The 20,432-nt window shown below is 37.0% G+C and overlaps 3 protein-coding genes and 1 non-coding gene across 6 annotated transcripts; 2 read left to right on the top strand and 2 right to left on the bottom strand.

The window, feature by feature from the left end:
• Nucleotides 1-574: 574 nt before the first annotated feature.
• Nucleotides 575-6,604, bottom strand: pdap1a (pdgfa associated protein 1a). Its single transcript, XM_041973962.1, has 6 exons — nt 6,420-6,604; nt 5,429-5,511; nt 5,281-5,352; nt 3,565-3,689; nt 3,258-3,409; nt 575-1,954 (listed from the first exon to the last, which is right to left on the bottom strand). Exons 1-6 carry the CDS (start codon nt 6,430-6,432, stop codon nt 1,920-1,922), a joined length of 480 nt encoding a protein of 159 aa, XP_041829896.1. The 5' UTR covers nt 6,433-6,604; the 3' UTR covers nt 575-1,919.
• Nucleotides 6,605-7,724: 1,120 nt separating this feature from the next.
• cby1 (chibby homolog 1 (Drosophila)) lies at nt 7,725-9,498 on the bottom strand. 2 transcript variants are annotated; one of them, XM_041973965.1, is made up of 5 exons: nt 9,409-9,498; nt 9,068-9,166; nt 8,730-8,835; nt 8,493-8,605; nt 7,725-8,135 (listed from the first exon to the last, which is right to left on the bottom strand). In XM_041973965.1, the coding sequence occupies exons 1-5, from the start codon at nt 9,412-9,414 to the stop codon at nt 8,055-8,057; spliced, it is 405 nt and encodes a 134-aa protein (XP_041829899.1). In that variant the 5' UTR covers nt 9,415-9,498; the 3' UTR covers nt 7,725-8,054. The 2 variants fall into 2 exon arrangements, with proteins under 2 accessions (XP_041829899.1, XP_041829900.1); XM_041973966.1 differs by having other exon boundaries at nt 9,310-9,478.
• A 399-nt stretch (nt 9,499-9,897) lies between these two features.
• Nucleotides 9,898-9,970, top strand: trnar-ccu. The gene has a single exon. It is a non-coding gene; the product is annotated as a tRNA-Arg (tRNA).
• A 44-nt stretch (nt 9,971-10,014) lies between these two features.
• Nucleotides 10,015-20,251, top strand: LOC121632410 (phospholipase B-like 1). Of its 2 annotated transcripts, XM_041973911.1 has the most exons (11): nt 10,015-10,305; nt 10,831-11,053; nt 11,841-11,924; nt 12,228-12,369; nt 12,467-12,613; nt 12,882-13,026; nt 14,647-14,847; nt 17,723-17,863; nt 18,005-18,190; nt 18,326-18,432; nt 19,572-20,251. In XM_041973911.1, the coding sequence occupies exons 1-11, from the start codon at nt 10,200-10,202 to the stop codon at nt 19,746-19,748; spliced, it is 1,659 nt and encodes a 552-aa protein (XP_041829845.1). In that variant the 5' UTR covers nt 10,015-10,199; the 3' UTR covers nt 19,749-20,251. The 2 variants fall into 2 exon arrangements, with proteins under 2 accessions (XP_041829845.1, XP_041829844.1); XM_041973910.1 differs by having other exon boundaries at nt 17,723-18,190.
• The last annotated feature ends 181 nt before the right edge of the window (nt 20,252-20,432 follow it).

Consider the following 20,432-nt stretch of genomic DNA (forward strand, 5'->3'; position numbering starts at 1 on the left):
CTGTCACTAACACCAGTCAGCAAATGAGGAAGTTGCACAGATGTAACGTCAGAGAAGGAAGATTTTTTCCCCCCTCTCTGGTTTTTGGTACACTATTATTTAACAGAAACAGTGGAGGGTGTCGAAATCCTCGTGTTATAACTTTGCTGACTGATTTATAAAGCAATATAAAATGCGCAGTGTTGAACCATGGGATGTTTTTATCATTCTCCCCCACAGGCCATGTTTAGAATGCACTTCTGTAAATGCTACACAGCAAATGCTAGTCTTAAAAGGATGTGAAAAGGCTAAAAGAGGAAATAATCAACATTGCTTCTTCTGACTTTTTTTTTTTTCTTTTTAAATATTTTTAGTAATTATTACTCAGCACAATTAGAGCAACAGCCAGTAATAGCAGGTCCCTGACAGATGCTGCAGTCTGGGGTGGTACAGACAGACTGCATGCAAGAATATGAGCTTTTCTGCATCTTTATGCTGACTGAGCTTCCCTTTTATGCGAGAAAAACAAATTAATCCAAACTACATATCTCGGCTGTTTTTCAGTAGCAGAAACAAACCCAACAATCTCAACTGTTTTTGATGATTTTATTGTTAAAAATGCCTTCGAACACATGATGAAAAACCAGACATCTTTATGCTGTAACAATTTTACTTTTACATTATTCTTTCATCATATTCTTAGGAATAGTTTTCATGTTCAAGGCAGTTCCAAATAAATCAAAATACTGAGTTATAAGTTCATTATGAGCACCTGTGAAGTAAATAAGACAGAAGGCCTGCAGTGTGTTGGGAGGCGAGACGAACATGATCATTTGGAGAAAGTGGATGATGGTACTCATGTTTGATGACTTATATGATGAAATATACCTAATAAACCAAATAAATGTAAGATTTGAATTGTAGCACTTTATTTACAGGAGAAAGACAGTGAGTTGGTCTTGTGGAAACTTTTTTAAAAAAAGGCAACAAAAGACACAATCCCTCATACATTTCTAAACAGGCTCCCATTTCAAAACACCAGTTTGTGAGACAATGATGTTTAACAACTTAAGAATGCTAATTATAGGAAATTCAAGTATTATTACTGGAACTTTAGGTTGAAAATTACAATACACATTTAAAATGAACTTGAACTAAGAGGAGGGTCTACTGAAGGGAGTAAATGTGGGGAAAACATCTTTTGTTTTCTTGGTATGCTGTGGGAGGGAGGTCAGCCAATTCTTGTATTTTTGCAAATTGTCAAATCAAGATTTTACAAAAAAAAAGAAAGAAAAGATAACCAGACCAAAGGAAATAGAAAAAAAAAAGCATACTATTTTAATGTAAAGTAAGATAATGAAAAATAACCCTTATGAAACATATCCATTTAACTCTCAATGAAATTAAAAGATGTAATTTTAAACCAAGAATGAAACAACGAAACTCCAAAGTTAAGTTTGTATGCATCAGATTTTCCTTACATTCCACCATTTGGCCTGCGGTTTTAAGGAAAAAAAGATACCTGTCAGGAAACTTCTTTTACATAACTGTAAAAAAAAAAAAAAAACAAATGGATGAAAAGGAATGGAAGTTTTAGCAGCTTTAAAATGAAAACCCTGGTGGGTGAGAAGAGTGAAGAAGCTGTGGAGCACTTGGAAAACCTGCTAACGACTTCTCTCGAACCTCCAGATAATTTTAAAGAAAATGAAAGGTATTCCAAATGTTGTAGTCCTCTTCACTTTGCTTCACCTGTATTTCCTGTCCTGACCATACGGTCATGGAAGACCCATGCCCCTCTGATTTGAAGTGAGGGACAGGAGCTCAGCAGCAGCCCTGATCTGACGTTACTCATACTGGTCCTCTCCCTGTTCTCCTCCAGATCGCCTTCTCCCTCCATTCCTCTGAGACTGAAGTGCATGTCGAACGTTTCAGGTGGAGGACTAGCGCTTTGCTTTGGCTTCTTCAGCTTCTTTTACTGACAAAAGATAAACGATAAGATGCAAGTCAGAGGATGATGCTCCTTCAATCATTTCATATATTTTCCTGCTAAAAAATGTACTTCAAATGAGAGCTTATTTGTAAACCCAGTAAAGTGACTGACTTTAAAAATGTCCTCTAACACACCAAACCAGTATAAGAAACCTGCACTGACAGAAGACCCCCATGATGAGTGTCCTTATGTCATCGGTATCACAACTGAACATGTACATTAATACCCAAGTGGTTTCGTTTTACCACAAGACATTTACCCACTAGCTACTTTATTAGGTACATCAGTTCAATGGAGTATGGAGTGAACAGCAGATGTCTGAACCAAAATGTCTTGAAGATGTCAGAGGAGAATGGGTACACTGGTTCCAGGAAAGACAAACAATAACTAATAACCACTAGTTACAAGAAAGGTATGCAGGACACCATCTCTGAATGTACAACACGTTGAACCTTGAAGCAGACGGGCTACAACAGCAGAAAACCACACAAGGTGCCACTCCTGTCTGCTAAGAACAGGAAACAGGCTACAATTCACACTGACTCATCAAAACTGTCTCAATGAGTCTCAATTTAAGCTCCATATTCAGATTGTAGGGTCAGGAGTGTACAGGTGTAAACAACATGGAAGCATGGATCCATCCGGCCTTTTATCATCAATTCAGGGTGCTGGTGGTGTAATTATGTGGGGATATTCCAATTCAGCATGACTTAAACACCACAGCCTACCTGTGTACTGTTGCTGACCATGTCCATCCTGTTATGATCACAGTGCACCCATCTACTGATGGCTATTGCTGGTTTCTTGAATATGATAATGAGTATTACATCATGAATGTGCAGCCCGCAAATCTGCAGCAACTGTGTGACGCTGTCATGTCAATAAATCTCTGAGGAGGGTTTCTAACACCTTGTTGAATCTTTACCACAAAGAATTAAGGCATCTGTGAAGACAACAGCAGGTCCAACCTAGTACAAGGAAGGCCTACCTAATGAAGTAGCTGATCAATTCTACAAGTCAAATCTGCCAAAAATAAAGTAAATACAGAGTGTGCACACTGAAAATACAAGATATTCACAGACTCTTCAGACATGGCAAACAAGGCAACACTGAAAACAGATGGTGGCTAATCTACTCATTTTGATACCATTTTAAATTTTCGCTTAATTTCTAGAGTGAACTCACTGGATTGAAGATAATCATATGCATTAATTAAAAGTGTTACTATATATTTCTTCCACACAAGTCATATTTGTGGGTTTTTTTTTTTTTTTTTTTTTTTTTTTACCTTTCCTGAGCTCTTCTCTCTTCTTGGCAGCATCCTCCCTCTGTTTCTTGATGATTGCCAGTCTGGCCAGGTCGGCCCTGGCCTGTTCAGTTTTGCCCTCAAGATGCATTTTCATGTAGCGTTCTTTTGATTTCTGCTTCTCTATCTCCTCTCTGAGACAGAAAAGGAAAGTTTAATAAAACTAATACTTAAGTGCTGCTATCAGACAAAAACAAAGCTTTAAAGAATAAATTTAAGTTAAAGACATCATCTTAGAAGCTAAACAAAAAAACACAAAACAAGCATTCCTCTCAGGCCTGACACTCACCTTTCTCTGCGAGACAGCTCTCTGGGAGCACCTTCATCTATTTCAGTCACCTTCTTGCTCTTTTGAGACACACGGTTTGGATTTTCGATCTCTATAAGCCCCTCCACTCCACTCCTCTTTTTGGACTGTGTGCAAAATGAATATTATGAGTCATTTACCAGCACAAGATTGGCAGTAATAACTTTAACTACTGAACAGGTTTTATATGTTTTTGCTTATCTTCCAAGAGAAAGAGAAAGAAGCATATTTCAAGGCTTTCTGTTATTTGTTGGTCTAACAACTGATGGAAAGTAAATTCAGTTAGATTGCCCCTTCATGGTGCTACAAAAGACTTCAAGAGAGTATCTTATTTAGCACAGTCAAACATCAACAACTTGAGATAGGAGCAACTTTTGACTTGACTTAGAAAGACTCAGTGATTACCCCCCCCCCCCAAAAATAAAAAAAAAAAAAAAAAGTACATAGAGGCAGATGTATCACACTGCCAACGTTAACTCTAAACAGGAATGACTGGGAAGTGTTATTACATCAACAGCTAAGATTAGGCTGCGTTATCAACAGTCAGGCTCAAGACATTATTCTAACATACCAAATGAGATTTAAGTAAGTAAATAAAAAATAAAATAAACACATTGGGAAAGGCTCAGGCCCAATACCAAAACACTAAGTAGATGAGTAGATGAAATATCTTACCATCACCGCCCCAACTAAATCTCCTCAAAACTTTCAGTACAGGTTGCTGACTGATCCAAACTTTTTGTGTTATTTTGCAAAATACAAACAACTTAGCACAAAGCACCGTAGTGCAGCCACTTATTCTAATCTTGTAATAATATTTTAAAACAAAATTATTAATAAAACTTTTTGAATGATCGTTATATGATAATTTTATATGTTTCAATGAGGGTGAGAACTGGAGTATCTGTATGTAAGTACATGCACATCTTGTTTGAGTGAAAGTGGATAGCTGGGTTGTGTCAAAGCTGAACAAGTTGTCATCACCCTGAAACAGACCAATAAGCCTCTTGATTTACTCTGCCTTTTAAGTTTTTAACTAATTATTATGATCAAACCAGTCTCAAATTTATAATGGAAACAACACATTAAATCTCAGTTTGGAAAAGACCTACTTGCCCAACATAACATGTTCAAACATTAAAAAAATATATTGTAGGTGTGCCATGTAGCAGTCTCACAAGGGCTAAACAAAAGTCTAAACTAGTTATCCTGCTCTAACAGTGTGATATAAGTAGATGCAATGATGAAACTGCAGTGCATCTACCAGCAGCATTTTTAAGTAAGAATAAACTAAGAAATAAAAATCAACTTTCAACAACATTGTAAAATTTCCTGCGCTATCAGTGGTAGAAGTTAGTCCGGACACCAGGCTTCAGACCTGATAAGATGGAATCTTGTGATTTTGATCTTGAAATAATACAGCTAACTTACAAGGTAATATGGACATTGCAAGAAAACAAAAAAAACAAACAAAAAAAAAAAAAAAATCAAGAAAACTGAGAATAACTGCTTTAAACACATTAATATAATCAGTTGGAAAGAAAGCTTCCAGTAATAAAATGCCTTATTTTATTAATTAACACCTCAGAATCAACTAAACACACAGGGCCATTTATAAGTGACACTAATTAACCTTTAAAGAAAAAAACTATGCACATGTTGACAATTTAACAAGCCAGTCTTTTCAACCAGTCTTACCTCAGATTCCTCATCACTGCTGCTTTCCTCTTCAGAATCAGAACTCTCTTTCTCTGCACCAGCATTTTCCTCCTGTTAACACACACATATCATCACACTAGACCTGATTTCAATCTGATACAATATTTGCTACAAGTCTTCCACCCACCAGCTCTTTCTGGGCTCTCATCTGACGATCAATCTCCTCTGGGTTGCTGAACTGCTTCCCTCGGCCTTTGTGGCCCTTTTTCCCTGGAATACAATGGTCTCAGTTGTCATGGCAAGCCAACACAATTCAGCATTTTAGAAGTTAGTCATATTAAAAACAGACTGGAAATATTACATTTATTTTGGGACAGTGTGAGACATTAAGCTTCAGGCCACAAAGCCGCAGGGATTTTAAACAGACCAAAAATACTTAAAATCATATGATGCTCAAATACTTGGTAATTTCTCAAATGTTTTATGGAAAAACCTAAAAGCTAGGGCAAAATGACTATTTCTCAGACAAGCCACAATATACAACGTTTGTGGATGAAAATATTTCTCTGATCCACCCGAGTTCCCATTTATATCCAACTTGACAAAGGATGTCAGTCTGGTACCTGAACGGAACCAGAGCTGTGTGGTGTCTCATGTTCATGGAGGGCACTGCCATTCATTGGGAAATGTCATTGCCTGCCATGTTACCAGTAAATATAGACAAAAACAACCCCTATAACTTATAGTGAATACTTTCATGAACATTTATAATTCTATCAAGTAATATGAAACAACCATAATACGTCAGAAATTAATATAAATTGTAATATGTCTAAGAAAAGCCAACGCGGTCTAATGTGCACATGGTAACAGATGCTTAATTTTAAGACAAGTGAAAGTAAAGGTAAAAGCTATTTCATAACTCGAATTAAGTGGCAGTTTGGTATCTACATACAAATGAGGATTTGAGGATTTTTTCTTTATATAACAGTTGCCCATTATGTACGATGTCTTCAATAACCACGCTCATTACTCCCCCAAGTAGTACCCTGCTAACAAGTTAGCATGCTAACAGCTAAACGTGCATGGGAATTCATGCTACTTAAGCTAACAATTTACTGCCTCGAAGTATCTAGCCGAAAAGGGCTTATTACAGTAGGCCTAATCAGAATACTTACCGCCACGCGGCATTATTAAAAACTGAGATAGTAAATGCAGAGCCCACCAAAATTCGTGATATATTTTAACAGTTGATAGGGAAAGCCGGTGGTGTAGTGTTGAAATGTAAGGCTAGAAACGTCTCTCCCGCTGTCGGCAGCAACAAAAACGGTTAGACAACTGCAGTTCCTCGAGACCGCCTGCGCTTGCGCACTAATAACCATCAAACCAATCACTGCACGGAACGTTTGCACGGAATAATTAAAAAAGAATCTCACAACCCGTTTCCGCCCATTCATAAAGATTGTGCTTTCATTAAAGGATCACGTTTTGGTGAATAATGAGAAAGATCATATTCTGAAGAGTACGAACACGGGAAAATACAGCTTTGTGGGCTTATATTGTTACAAAAACTTGAAATAAAAGTCAAAGGATGGCTCTAATTATACCTAATCTATTTTCTTCGTTTTACATTTGGAATTCAAAACTAAATCAGGGAATAAAATCGAGAAAATTGGCTCTAATAATTTGGAACACAACAGGTATTAACTTATGCTTAACTGTCCCCAAGAACAAGAATGAAAAACCAAGATTAATACAGTATATGAAAGGGGCAATATTTCTGCTTATAAGAGAAAAGCTTAAGGTCATTATTAAAGAAAAATTAACTTCCATGAAGAAAAATTGTTTTACATTCCAAGAAAGAGTAATCTTTGGACTAAATTAAAACAGATATTTTTTGATTATAGGACAATGAAAATCTGACATCAAAACTTTTTTCCCAATTTGGAGGTTGCCACCTAGAAACCAGTGCATATATCTGACTTACTAATTGCTTTGAACAGTCCATGTATGTATCACAAAGCCCTGAAAAAAAAATCAAGAAGCTGGGGCATGTACAAAATTGTTTTCTGAAGGCCCAAATATGGTCGACCACGAAACCCAAGCAATTCTTTTTCCATTTTTGAGGGGCTGGCATACCTACCAGTTACAATATACAACAGAACGTTTTGTATATTCTGAGAGAGTAGGTGGAGATATATTACTGAACAAAATTTTAGTTTCCTATGTGGTGTGGTTCCTGAGATATTGAGACCTGAATAATGGAGGAAAAATAAGGACACCAAAATCAACACATACCCATCTCACTAAATTGACTGTGTCTCAAAAAGTATTCATCTGAGCAAACTAAAATTTTAGTGTGCCTCTTGGATAAATAGAGAACAACTGGTGAAAAAAATTCTGATTTTTTTGAGACTCTAATGCCTGGGATGTCCTGAAAATTTGTTCAAATGACATGGAATGACCTATAACAGAGTAAAAAAATCTTACACATTTCCTGTAGTCAAAATGTATTTGCAACTCACAAAGAAATCAGTAAATACAAAAGTAATAAAAGTCAATATTAAATTTTACATGCTATGTACAATGTGTTGAAAATAGGCTGTTCGTCAAACTATTGTCTTATTAAATTCAGACTGATATTTAATAATTACGAACAGAACAATTGAATGAACTCAGTCTGAGTCCTTGAAACAGCATTTTGTGGGTCACTTTTTTTGTAACATAAATAACCTTCAAAGTATCAATGAATACAAAACCAGCTAATTCTACCTGAAGACATTTTTCATAATGGAGACACTGGATTAGATTTGTCATTTTTTTCTTCGATGCTGAGACTTTATATCTTCAACTTCCTTCTCCATCAGGTGGTAGTCAATTGTAGTTTCAGTCAGCTTGAAGGAAAAGATTAAATAATATTATTAAACTGCTCTGTGAAACAAAACTAAACAGCAGGACTAATTTATTTGTTAATCAAGTGGGTTAATAAAAATATCATGCAACCTTTTCCAGAGAAAAGCAGTGGTAGCATTAGACTAGACATTTTTCAAACATAGTTATACTCCTTAAAAAATGGGCAATGTCTATTGGAATTTCACAAATAACAATAACAGGTTTTTAAAATATTACTGTATGGGCCTGAAAGATCTGGTGAAGAGATCAACACAAACCTTCCTGCCAGTGTCTCTTTTAGCATCTTTGAGTTTACTAAGAATGTAAGAACACAACTGTTACAGCTGTGCAAGTCTCACCATGTCCAGGAGAACTTCAATCTTCAGTTTTAGTAGGTTATTTTCCTCTTCTAGTTGCACATTTCTCTTCTTAAGACGTTGCAATTCTTTGCTAGATGTATTTCCGCCAGATTCTGTTTTCACACACAAATAAAGTAGTGTTAGCCAGTCAGAGACAGAAAATGATCATGCAGCAAGGACTACATGTCCAACTGTGTTTGGTGTTTGGTCTGCGTTCAAAATTATAAAAGTCATCACCTGATATCCATTGTCCATCTTCAAATTTCCAGTTCTGGCCTCCAATGTTCATTGTCGGAGGTCCATACTCAAGGCCAAGCTCTATTTCCCTTGTTGAACGATCCAACTTTATCCAGAGAGATGATAGTTTAAAAATATAATAATACTAAAACACAGACTGTGGTGCTGAAGCTTGTGTCCGACAAGATAATACATGTGATATTGCTTAATGTGGAATATCAAATAAAAGATCATTGCTTTGTTTTGTAATTACCCTTTACTTCTATTACAACATTGTCTTTGCTACATGTAGGTAACTGATGCCTGATGGTAGCTGATGAGGTGAATCCTTTACTCACCGTATGAAGGCTGGACAGAGACGCAGATTTACGAGGAGGGGTCTTTTTAGGGCTGAAAGTGCTTCCAAAAAACGGCATCTTCAGTGAATTTTTAAGGTCCTATAAAAGAAAAAATGGCACACCGGATGCAGTTCTAAATGTCCAATAATGGTTGCTAGGGTATGTGTTTATTGTTGCTCACAGTGCGTTACCAAGCTAATGCTAGATAGCTAATACAGGCTAGTGGCATGAGTTACTCATACCTGACATTAAACTGAAACTCTTTCTGTCTTCTGTACTTTGTCCATCAGATATGTTAGTAGTTGCTGAGTCTCTAAAAATGTATAACTAATAATATTTACCTCCATGCAGACTACTCATTTAGAGTCTTTACGCGGTGGTTGAAATTTTATTCCCTTCGCTCCAACCATGCTCGCTATTGCGCAAGTGCGAATGTTCCATTTGTCCAAAATAAATATAACATTCTCTAACATCTCTCTAAAATTCTTTATAAAAACTTGTTCAGAAAAAATCCATTACGATAGAAATATAAAAATAGTGAAATTATGTAATATTTTCTCAGTGACAGTGTTTACACATTATTATACTCTGGATATTTTCACTTGTGATGGAACCGTCCATGAAACTTAACAGCGTCACTATGGTGATCTTTACACGCCTTAAAAAAACACCGCCCGATTTTTCATCCGTAAAAATTAATGGAACGTGATTGTCAAGATTATCACTCCTGAAGATACTAAAAAGAAAAAAAAATAAATAAAAAATCTCACATCCATCACTTCGACCTTATTGATATAATGTATGGGTGATGTCCTGAGGTAGCTCGCGACGCCCCAGTGGCCTAATGGATAAGGCACTGGCCTCCTAAGCCAGGGATTGTGGGTTCGAGTCCCATCTGGGGTGGAAGCTATTTTTAATTCTTATTTTCTCTGAAACTGCTCAACTTAGACCGAACCGCTCTTTTGCTTTTGGGTTTATATTTAGATTTGCTTCTTTTTGTAAGTTAGCAGTCGTTCATGATTCCTGGTACCAGAACTCCGTCGACGTTACTCTTACCTGAAAAATAACATTGTTTTTATATTATTAGTATTATACATTACGGATAGACAGTAGCAAAAAAATACTAGCTCACATGAAGACACAGAGCATCATCCCATGCATACTGGTGTGCGCTCTATTTGTGCTTGTGCAACCCATGGATGATTTAAGGAGTACGCCAATTAAGGTGCAAACTCACCGTGAGTAATGTTGTGATCTTGCTGTGGTGTGTCTTTATTAGACCTTAATTTGGTTTTGATCCATTTAGATTCTTTCTTGACGCTATTTAAAATACATTTTGCGCGCAGATGCAGTTTAAAATGATATTAGCAATCTTTAGGTTTTATACAAAGAAAAAAAAATTTTTTTTTCCTCTATTGAACGTTAAAATATCACAACAGTGCTTAGGTTAAAGCAGTTTTCATTTTATAATGAAGATTTTGTATTGTTTAAGATCAATGCCTGTTTAGACATCATAATATGGATGCCCATCTGACCCATCAAATAAACCAGATTAGTTTCAAACATTAAATCGTATACAGGAACAATGTGAGCATTAAAATTGATATTCATTTTAATGCCAGTTCAGCAACAAATAAGAAAATGTTTCTTAAAAATAAAAAGGGTTGTATTATTTTTATAGAATATTCTATCGGTGTCATGACTTAATCTTACATAATCTGTGTTATCTAACCTCAACCCTGTCGATCCTCCTACAATGGTAGAGCTCCAAGAGGCCACAGTGCACTGGGATACTGCCCAGAAAATCGTGATCCTTAAGGAAGGGGTGATGGAGACAGAGGGGGGAGCCTTTGGTTACTTCAATGACACCCTGCTCCTCTCTGGATGGGGCATCTTGGAGATCAGTGCAGGTTATGGAGGAGCTGCATTGGAAGATGAAATCATTTTCTTCCTGGCTGGTTACCTGGAGGGTTACCTCACGGCTGGGTGAGCAGAATAGTCTTGAAGTGATCGGTCAAAGAGTTTTGGGTAAAATGTATTGATCTGAATCCACAAAATTAGTCACTGGTTTAATTCAAGTTCTTATCTTTGATAAAATAAAAAAAATAAGAAGAAAGGAAAATCATTTGTTCACCTTCTTATTCTTGTAACTATCGCTCAGTAACTTGACAGCAATATAATTACTTAAGGAGCTTCAGCTAATGTTCACATAAACATCTGTAAACATATAAAATGCTCAGTTACTATGATTCATTATAAGTTTTACTTACAATTGAGACGTAGGAGTATGACTTCACAGACTCAACCTACTTTGTATGTACAAACCGGGCTGTTTTTTAATTTATTTGATGTTTTGAACCCCTATAAACATCAGTCAGTCATGGTTAGATCACTACGGCATATCAATTAGTTTATGCATTTTTTAGCCTTATCTTCTAGTGGCTATTTCCATGATAGTCTGGACATAACAATGAGGTCTTCAGTTGTCTTCCCTAATTATGAGGAATTAATCTAGATGAAAAAACATTTGATGTGACTGTTAACATAAATATGCAGCTAATAAATATGCAGAAACGATTTGGGAGCTATTATTGTTGAACATTTAGTACAGTACTTTTCCAACTAAGTTCAGATTTAAACAGTTTGTAATGAGACCTCTTTTGGAGTAATTTCAGACGTTTCATATTGCATTTACAGCTAAAATGCATTTTTATCATTACTTTTTGTAGGATGTGTTTTAGTCCCTAATTTTCTTCTTCTTTCCACTTTGCAGGCAGATGTTTAGTCATTTCCTCAACATGTACCCTCAGCTGATAAAGGATGAGAAGGTTTTAATTCCTTTGAAAGCTTTTTTGAGGTATAGTCCATATAAAAGCAAACTGATCCATATATGCACATTTACCTCAGAAAAATGCTCTTATAGTGAATTTGCTCTCCTAATGTTATAGTGTTTAATGACTTCAAGTAAAGAAGTGAAACTGCAAAACTTTGTAGCAATTTAAATTTTTCTGTTGTTGGTCTTCTAAAACAGTTTTTGCATGGTGCCATAGGAAAGTAAATGTTAAGACATTTAGCACAAATCATTTTGAGGCCTACTAACATTGTCATTTAAGAGTGAAGATTTGTTTGCTTCCAATATGTTTGTGTGATTATGTTACAGCAAACAGGACCAGTGGGCCAGAGAGCAGGTAAAAATGAAAAGAAACAGCGACCCCTTGTGGAAACATCTGGGACTGATCTTGGCTCAGCTGGATGGGCTCCACGCTGGAGCTGCACAGTGGGCCAAAAGAAGACATAAAGAGGTGTGTGTTTGTGTGTGTTGGTAGAGGAGGTTAAAATTTCAGTTGTAACTGTATCAGCTCATTAATCTCTGCTGCTTGCTCACATCTTGCTGCTCAGCCTCTATCAGCATTTGCAGTGCAGTTCCTGAATGGTGTTGGTGACCTCCTGGACCTTGTCCCAGCTCTGACACCTCGCTCCAACTCCTCCACGGGGACTGGAGCTTTCAGGATGCCAGGAATGGGCCACTGCACTGCTCTCATAAAGGTCAGGCCAAGCTCATTTGGCTCAAGCTGTGAAGAAGAGCTCAGTGTAGACCTAATTGCTTTTATGAGTAAAAGGCCACTGAAAGGGGACGTTTCCTTTTCCACTTACACATTTGAGTAGAAAAGACTGAGGAAACTGCATGATGCAGTCTAATAAGGAAACAATTCCTTACTGGAGACAGCAGAGATGATGTAACAGCAGATAAAAGCTGACATAAAACTTCCAAGTATCTGACTACAACTTATTTACCACCTTTCCTCTCTCCAAGGTCTTGCCAGGCTTCGAGAACCTGCTGTTTGGCCATTCTAGCTGGTACACTTACGCAGCCACCATGAGAATCTATAAACACTGGGACTTCAGGGTATCTGACACATATGCTGCCACTGGAAAGATGTCATTCAGCAGCTACCCTGGTACACACACTCTCTTACAGTATATCACTAAAAAGAGCTGCTTTGGAGTGCTTCTCTTTAGATATCATGTCTGCAACTAATGTAGCAGGGTTAGGGTTAAACTTGACAAAAGGGAGATTTTCAGCTTGTAGAAGGAAGGCTGACTGTAACTTTGTAAATCCCAGCTTTCTTCAAACAACCATGATCTGAGGTGAACAGCTCATCCTTAATCCACATGGTCACATTTTCACCCGGGCAATTTATAAACACAGACGTCCGGGACTTAACCCAGATCCTTTATGAAAACATTCTACTCATCGTGACTCTGAGCACACAGCTCAGTCAGTCAGTCGAACGGTAACGGTGAGTGTACAACAGAAACAAACAAACCTCACTGTTGAGTCATGGTAAGCTGAGTAATTTTGTGTCCAAAGATTTGTCAAGTGGCCCAGGCCATGAAAAATCTGCTTATGGGCTCCATTGCTATCAGAACACAAGTGGTTCTAAGATACTATTTTTAGAGATCTGCAGGCCAAGGATATTACTTCACTATATTAAATCCAAGCAATGAAAATACACTGGTGCCAGCGTGGACTCCTGCAGTCTTCTTACACTGCTTTTCCCTCAACAATAAGATTTAACAATTGGTGGCATCAGAGCAAAATATTCTATATGAAGCAGCAGCAGCACTGGTAGTTATACAATGTTTATTAGTTGTGATTTAAATAAGCATTGACATTATTCTTCCTGTAAGATGTAATAGTAATAGTAGTATTTTGTTAATTTTGACTTCTATACACACAAATGGCCAATCCTGGCAGACATCTATTTTAAAAAACACACACTATTGGGCATATTATTATCTCTTGTTTTGTTTTTGAAAAAGAAAACATGTTGATATAAAATACAGATATGGCTTGCTTTTAAAAACATGATATGCCATCAAAAAAAATTTGTTTTTATCAAGAAGTAATTTAGCTCAAGGTATAGATTTGTACAAGGTAAGTTTATATAAAATGTCAAGATGGAAAATAATATTTTTTTAATAATACAAAGTGCACAACATGCAAAATAACATCATATTAAAAAGGTTTTATTAAAGCATAAATGCTTTAAAACTATGCTTGAAATATATATTTGAGTTCATTTGACTTCCCACATTTATAAACAATACTTCTTGGCATTAAATCTTATGTTGTTAGAAAGCTTGTTTATTTCCCTTGTAAATGGTCCCACTTTTGTAAGGAAAATGCACTTGGGATGAGCAGCAGAGCAAAGTATGTCGGTTTCGCCCAACATACCTGTTAAATTATTTCTACCCATACCAAACAGCTGATTCTGCTATTGATTTTTGTTTGGTGGCGTTTCATTAAATTGGATTATTGAAATCTGAAGAAACAAGACATATTTATTAATTTAACAAACAGTAGTAGTGTTATATAACTGTAAAATGTTTCAGGTGTTAAGGGTTGTAGGTTGTAGAAGGGGATATAACCTTTTAATTCTCCTATCTTCTTCCAAAAGTCCTCCTGTTATACTTGTATTTTCTCTAAAAGTAATCCTCTCCCTCTAAATAAATTTTACCTTTAGCCTCTATCAAATTCTAATTTCTTCCCACTCCTCCCCCTCCTCCTCCTGCAGGTTTCTTAATGTCTCTGGATGACTTCTACCTGCTCGGGAGCGGCCTGCTGATGACTCAAACCTCAATCGGCATCTTCAACGTCTCTCTGTTTTTGCAGCTCAGTCCCCACTGCTTGATGACCTGGCAAAGAGTCCGTCTAGCCAACAGTTTGGCACATAATGGAGAGGAGTGGGCACAAATTTTCTCCAAATACAACTCAGGTGAGATCCTGATAATCTGAACTACAATAAGAGTGTTTTTTGGTTGTTTTTTTAGCAAGAAATGAAAACATACTATTAGACAGACACCAGTCACTGAGATTAAGCAGACTCCTAAACAGAGCATCATTTTCATTACACAGCATGTGTGTGTTAATTAGGAGGCTTCTTTGATCTTTCACGTCACGTTGCTATGGGAGGGCAGGAGGAGAGGACAGGGTGCTCTTGAGACTGAGGGTCCTCTCATCACCCAGCAGGTTCCACTTCCATTTCACACAACCAGTCTGCTGCGGACAGCTTTAGGAAGTTAACACAAGTCTTTACATTTTCTTGTGTTTTTATTTTCGATGTGTGAATAAGTAACTCAGGAGTCAGAAGTTCACAGTATTTTTCCATAGAGCCTTGGGGGAGTCCAAATTCCCCAATGCACATGCTAGACTGTGCATGTTGTGTTTCCTGTGCCAGTCACACGCTGAAAACAAAAGTTAGGCTGATCATGTTGCTGCCCATTGACACCATAGCTATGATTTTGCAGATTTTTAACCATATTTGATCTGCTGATAGTGCTAAAGGGATCAAGTTATTGCAATTCACACCTAAATCAGTAATCTCAGAAATCTAACAAATGTTTTATGGGACATTTCGTCAACATCTGTTTATGAATAAAATCATTCAAATCCATGAAATAGCTCACAAGATTTGCTATTTGCTAAAAGTGAAGATAGTGAAAGTGATTCAGAATCACTAAAAGGAAAGATGTTACTATCTGTGCAACATTTCATCTTAATCTATCCAGTTATAGTTGGAATATTTAAATTTCTGAACCAAATGGTTAACTGAAATACTTATTAAGACACTTCATCTAGGTGTTCTTGTACCAAACTGTTAGAGGTTTATATCTATACACTGTGAAAAAAATGCATATAAAAATAGATATATCTACTCAGCTCTATTTAAAGCAATGAGTCAGGTTTGTTGCAGGGAAACATCTAAAACCTGCAGGACAGTGGTCCAGGTGGACTGGAGTTTGACAGTGCATAATCCTCACATCTTCATCTACTGGATAAATGAAAATTTATAGCAACATATCTTTATAATATGTACCAATTTCAAACACAAGTGGACCTGAATAGATTACAGTTGATTACAAAAGCAAAATTTAAAAGGCGCAAAAAGAAAAACTGAATAAAAAGAAGAAAGGTTAACTTCAATTATAAAAGCAGCTTGCAAATTCTGACTAAAAATAAAAGATATATAGCACAAAATAAACTAAGGCCTCAAATGCATACAAGGAATAGAATATTTCAAATTGTGCACTACTGTAGCAATAGGAATTGGTAATCCTACTGTGCATTTTTATGGAACATTATTCAACAGAACAAAAATAATGATAAATAGAGAGTTGATCACCACATAGTGATCAACTTGACTGGCAGTTTTTTAGCTGGTTTGTATCTTCTTTGAATATTCTCAATTAAATCCAGGACTGCACTCGGAGGGCGAAGGGTTCTTGTGAAGTGATAGGAATGAATGAGATTTTTTAAGGGCTTTGTAAATGAAAAAAGTAAATTCTGTTCTAACTGTACAGTTAGCAAATGTAGAGAGGTTAAAATAGGAGAAGTATGATCTCTCTTGGTGGTAACAGTCATGGCCAGTAATTTTGGATCAACTGCAGAATTTTGTGTGGGATTATTTGACACCCAGCAAGGACTAAACCACAGTAGTTTAGTTCAGCTATAATAATTGTGTGGTACAGTTTTTCAGTGTTGCTTAGGATGCCAGTGATTTTGGTTAGTTTATGCAGATGAAAGGAAGACAACTAAAGGTCTCTTTTAAATGTGAATTAATGGACAAACCTGCTAATACATGTTTAAATACTTCAAAACTCTTTGAAGTGGTACTGGAAGCCAAGGTTATGCAACCCATTGTAACGTTATGGTCAGACAGCGAATCTGGGAGGTTTGGGGGCCAAAAACAAGAACCTCAACTTTGCATGATATCAAAACTAGAAAAGTATAAGTCATCCAGGCTTTTAAATCTCCAAGACAGGGCACTAACTTTAATAAGGCAGGATTTATGCAGAGATGATGTTTTAACACATGATGGTGGGCAGACCTGTTGCTTGCAATTATAGCAACAATCAGTCATGAGACTATACTATTAGATGAGTGGTGTGATTGGCTGATGCCTCCATTGCTACTGCAAGCTATGCTAGCAAATTACAGCAGCCAACCCAGAATTCAGTTTGGCAACACAAAACATCACTTCATTCAAAGTTAATGAGGAATGAGAAGTATGATGTCTGAAAAATGTAAATGTGAATCCATCCTTACTGATTAGTTTCCCAGGTCTCATGGATAAAAATATAAAAGAGCTCAGCAGAACAGTGGCAATGATGTTTCCTGATAACACTGCCCTTAAAAAAGCATATCTAGAAACAACAGATATGGTCCTTGTCCTGAACCCTGTGGAACACCATAACTCACTCTGATATGTGTGATGGAAGCACTTTTTACATGTGCAGCCTGGAATCTGATTATTGTGACTTAAATTAATCCTAATCGAACTACAAGGGAACGACTATGGGTTTACCTACACTATAACTCCACTAAGTATTGGTATTAAAAATGGCATCTTACACTGTCACACATCTAAAATTATGCCACAAGTTCAACACACATACTTGTCAGGAAATCCCTGTTACATGTCAGTTATTCAAACATGTTTACATTTCTACATATTGAGAAGATTGCCAGTGACCCCTGTTTGTTCAATATAAGTATGAACAAAACTGATAAGAGCAAATAGTTTACTGTGAGCAACTACAATCACCTGTAAGATGGGAAGTGGAGCACTAACCCATCTATGTGTATTTCAGGTACATATAACAGCCAGTATATGGTGGTGGACCTGAACAAGGTTTCTCTTCGTCACAGTATTAAAAATGGAGCTCTGACAGTTGTGGAGCAGATCCCAGGAAAGGTGGTGCACTCTGATCAGACCCAAGCTTTACGCAGTGGTGAGAAACCACCTGTCTGTTTGACTGCTTCTAGTAGTTCTTTCTTTCTTTCTTTCTTTCTTTCTTTTGAATCCAAAATGTCTATTAGAGGAAGTTATATGTCTGGATATCTTCTACCTTCAGAGTGCTTTTCTTTGGCAGGTTATTGGCCCTCATACAACATCCCATTTCATGCTGAGATCTACAACCTCAGTGGGTACAATGTAATGTGGAAAAGATACGGAGAAGACTTCTCCTACGATCTCTGTCCTCGGGCTAAAATCCTCCGCAGAGACCAGGCAAAGGTGTCTGACCTTAGCTCCCTCAAACACATGATGAGATACAACAGTAGGTGTAACAGCATTCTTCATATTTTATTACCATTCTTGGGCTCAAACAACCTCACAGAAACACCAAAACCATGCAGTAGTTCTTTTTAAATTATAACCAGCATGGATCAAAGCTAAACTGGTTCTGTTTCAGACTACAAAAGAGATCCCTACTCTAAAGGCCATCCGTGTAAAACCATCTGTTGCCGTAACGACCTAAGACCAAGAAGACCACATCCGGGAGGCTGCTATGACTCAAAGGTCAAAGTACATCACAGCATTATAATCAGAGTGAAATATTTTTGCCATACCTCTTGCAAACTTCTGTCTGAAATGCTTTGTTTTAGCTCCTGTCTCTTCAAGGGTCTTTTTTAAAAATGATCAGCTGACTGATCCAAATTTGGGAGAAGTGCATGGCAGCTGAGCATTTATGTAAATGTAAATTAAAGGGAGATTGTGTAACATTTTCTGTTGTTTACTGGCAAAATTGATGTCTGCATGTATATATGTGTTATCATTGGTGTATTATGACCTCCGCTAATGATCTGATACATTCTTGTAAGCAAAGTTCATACTTACAAGTTCATACATATGACAGGTAAGCCAGTAGGGCAGCACCATGAAACTACAGCCACCAGCAAGGGACAAATAGCACCAATTACGCATTTTCCCTGTGAGCCAGAGCACAGTGACTGAGACACAGGAGAAGATAAACGAGAGAGGCACCCTAGCAAGTTAGAAAATCTATTAAATTGTTTATTCACAAAAATGCAGAACCATGAATATGTAGCAGTAGCACAGGAGCCGTTTTCACCATCACCAAAAAAAGGGAAAAAGGGGCACTTCAAAGGCAGCATGGCCAGACGATACAAAAAAAGGAGGATCAACACCGGGCTAGCCTTCCCAGGTGGAAGGAGCCCAAGTAGGAGGGAGATTTTAAAAGGGAGATTTTAAAAGGGACGCCAGCTGAAGTTGCCAGCTTTCCCCTCAACAAGTAAGTCAGTGGTATTGCCTAAATTAGCCTAAAGCTAACTTTTTTCATTCAGTTTGTTAGACAGTGTTGCTCGTTACCATAGGCAACATAACAGTAGATCCTGCTAAAATACACCAGGCCAATTGGTAGAGAAGCATATGTTTATGTGGTTTCAGTCACTTGCTCTGGCTTTCAGTTGCAGTAAAGCCAGACTAAAAGCTGGTGGGAAAGAAAGTGAGACATTAGAATACGCTATATTTTTGCGCTATACTTTAGAAAGCGATACACGATTTCAATGTTAGATGGCAGTAATTACACAATAAATAATACAAAAAAAAGTAAATACACAATGTCCCTTTAAATTTATTTTCCATGAGCAATTAATTAATGGTCACACTGTTTTTCCTGTCCATCATTCCTGGTATAGGTTACAGACTACCAGATGGCCCTCCAGCTGGCTGCTGAGGCAATAAATGGACCCACAACTCAGGGGGGCCTGCGTCCATTCTCATGGCAATCTTTCAACCTCACGGCTCATCAGGGTCTCCCGCACAGCTACAGATTTGCCTTTGTTACCATGAGGCCAGCACTATATCATCCCTGAGAACTTAAAACGATGCCAATCCGTGCAGGTGGAGCTGCCATGTTTTCCTGTTTTGTCTCAACATGGAACATCCTGTTGATGCACTTGTTATTATTTAACACGTTAGAATAATGCCTAGTTTAAAAAAAAATCTCACTAAACTGGTTAAAAACAAGTTATGTCTGCAATTTATTGTCAACTGATAAACATGAAGATTCTTGCCTTTATGTTTAACTAAACATAAAGACATCAGCCTAAAAATTCATTTAGAGATTTCTCAACAGCAACCATTTAACTCCATTATAAATTCATGATAAATAAATGTTGGTCTGATGTCACAGTTTTGATTAAAAAATAAACAGTATAATATCATTGGATTAATATGTGGATTAGGGATTTAGCTGTGTTTTCACAGCCTGTACATCAAAATGTAGTTTATTGTTAATTAGTTAATTCTATGCAATGTTTTCTCAGGTTCACTCAGTGAAGAACAACTTTCTCACAATGTGTTGATTTTAACTATAATAAAGTTGCCATATTATAGAAACTGTGGTCTATTTGTCTCGATAACCACTCGTCTTGAAAAATCTACAAGAGCCTCATTTTGGGACTATGGTAGCTTAACCGGAAGTTGAAAATGTCTTCCTTTCAACATAAGACATTGTAAGGTCTTAATAGGATTGGCAGAAACAATGGAAACGAATT

This window comes from Melanotaenia boesemani, chromosome 21 (genome assembly GCF_017639745.1).
Source record: "Melanotaenia boesemani isolate fMelBoe1 chromosome 21, fMelBoe1.pri, whole genome shotgun sequence".
Classification (NCBI taxonomy): domain Eukaryota; kingdom Metazoa; phylum Chordata; class Actinopteri; order Atheriniformes; family Melanotaeniidae; genus Melanotaenia; species Melanotaenia boesemani.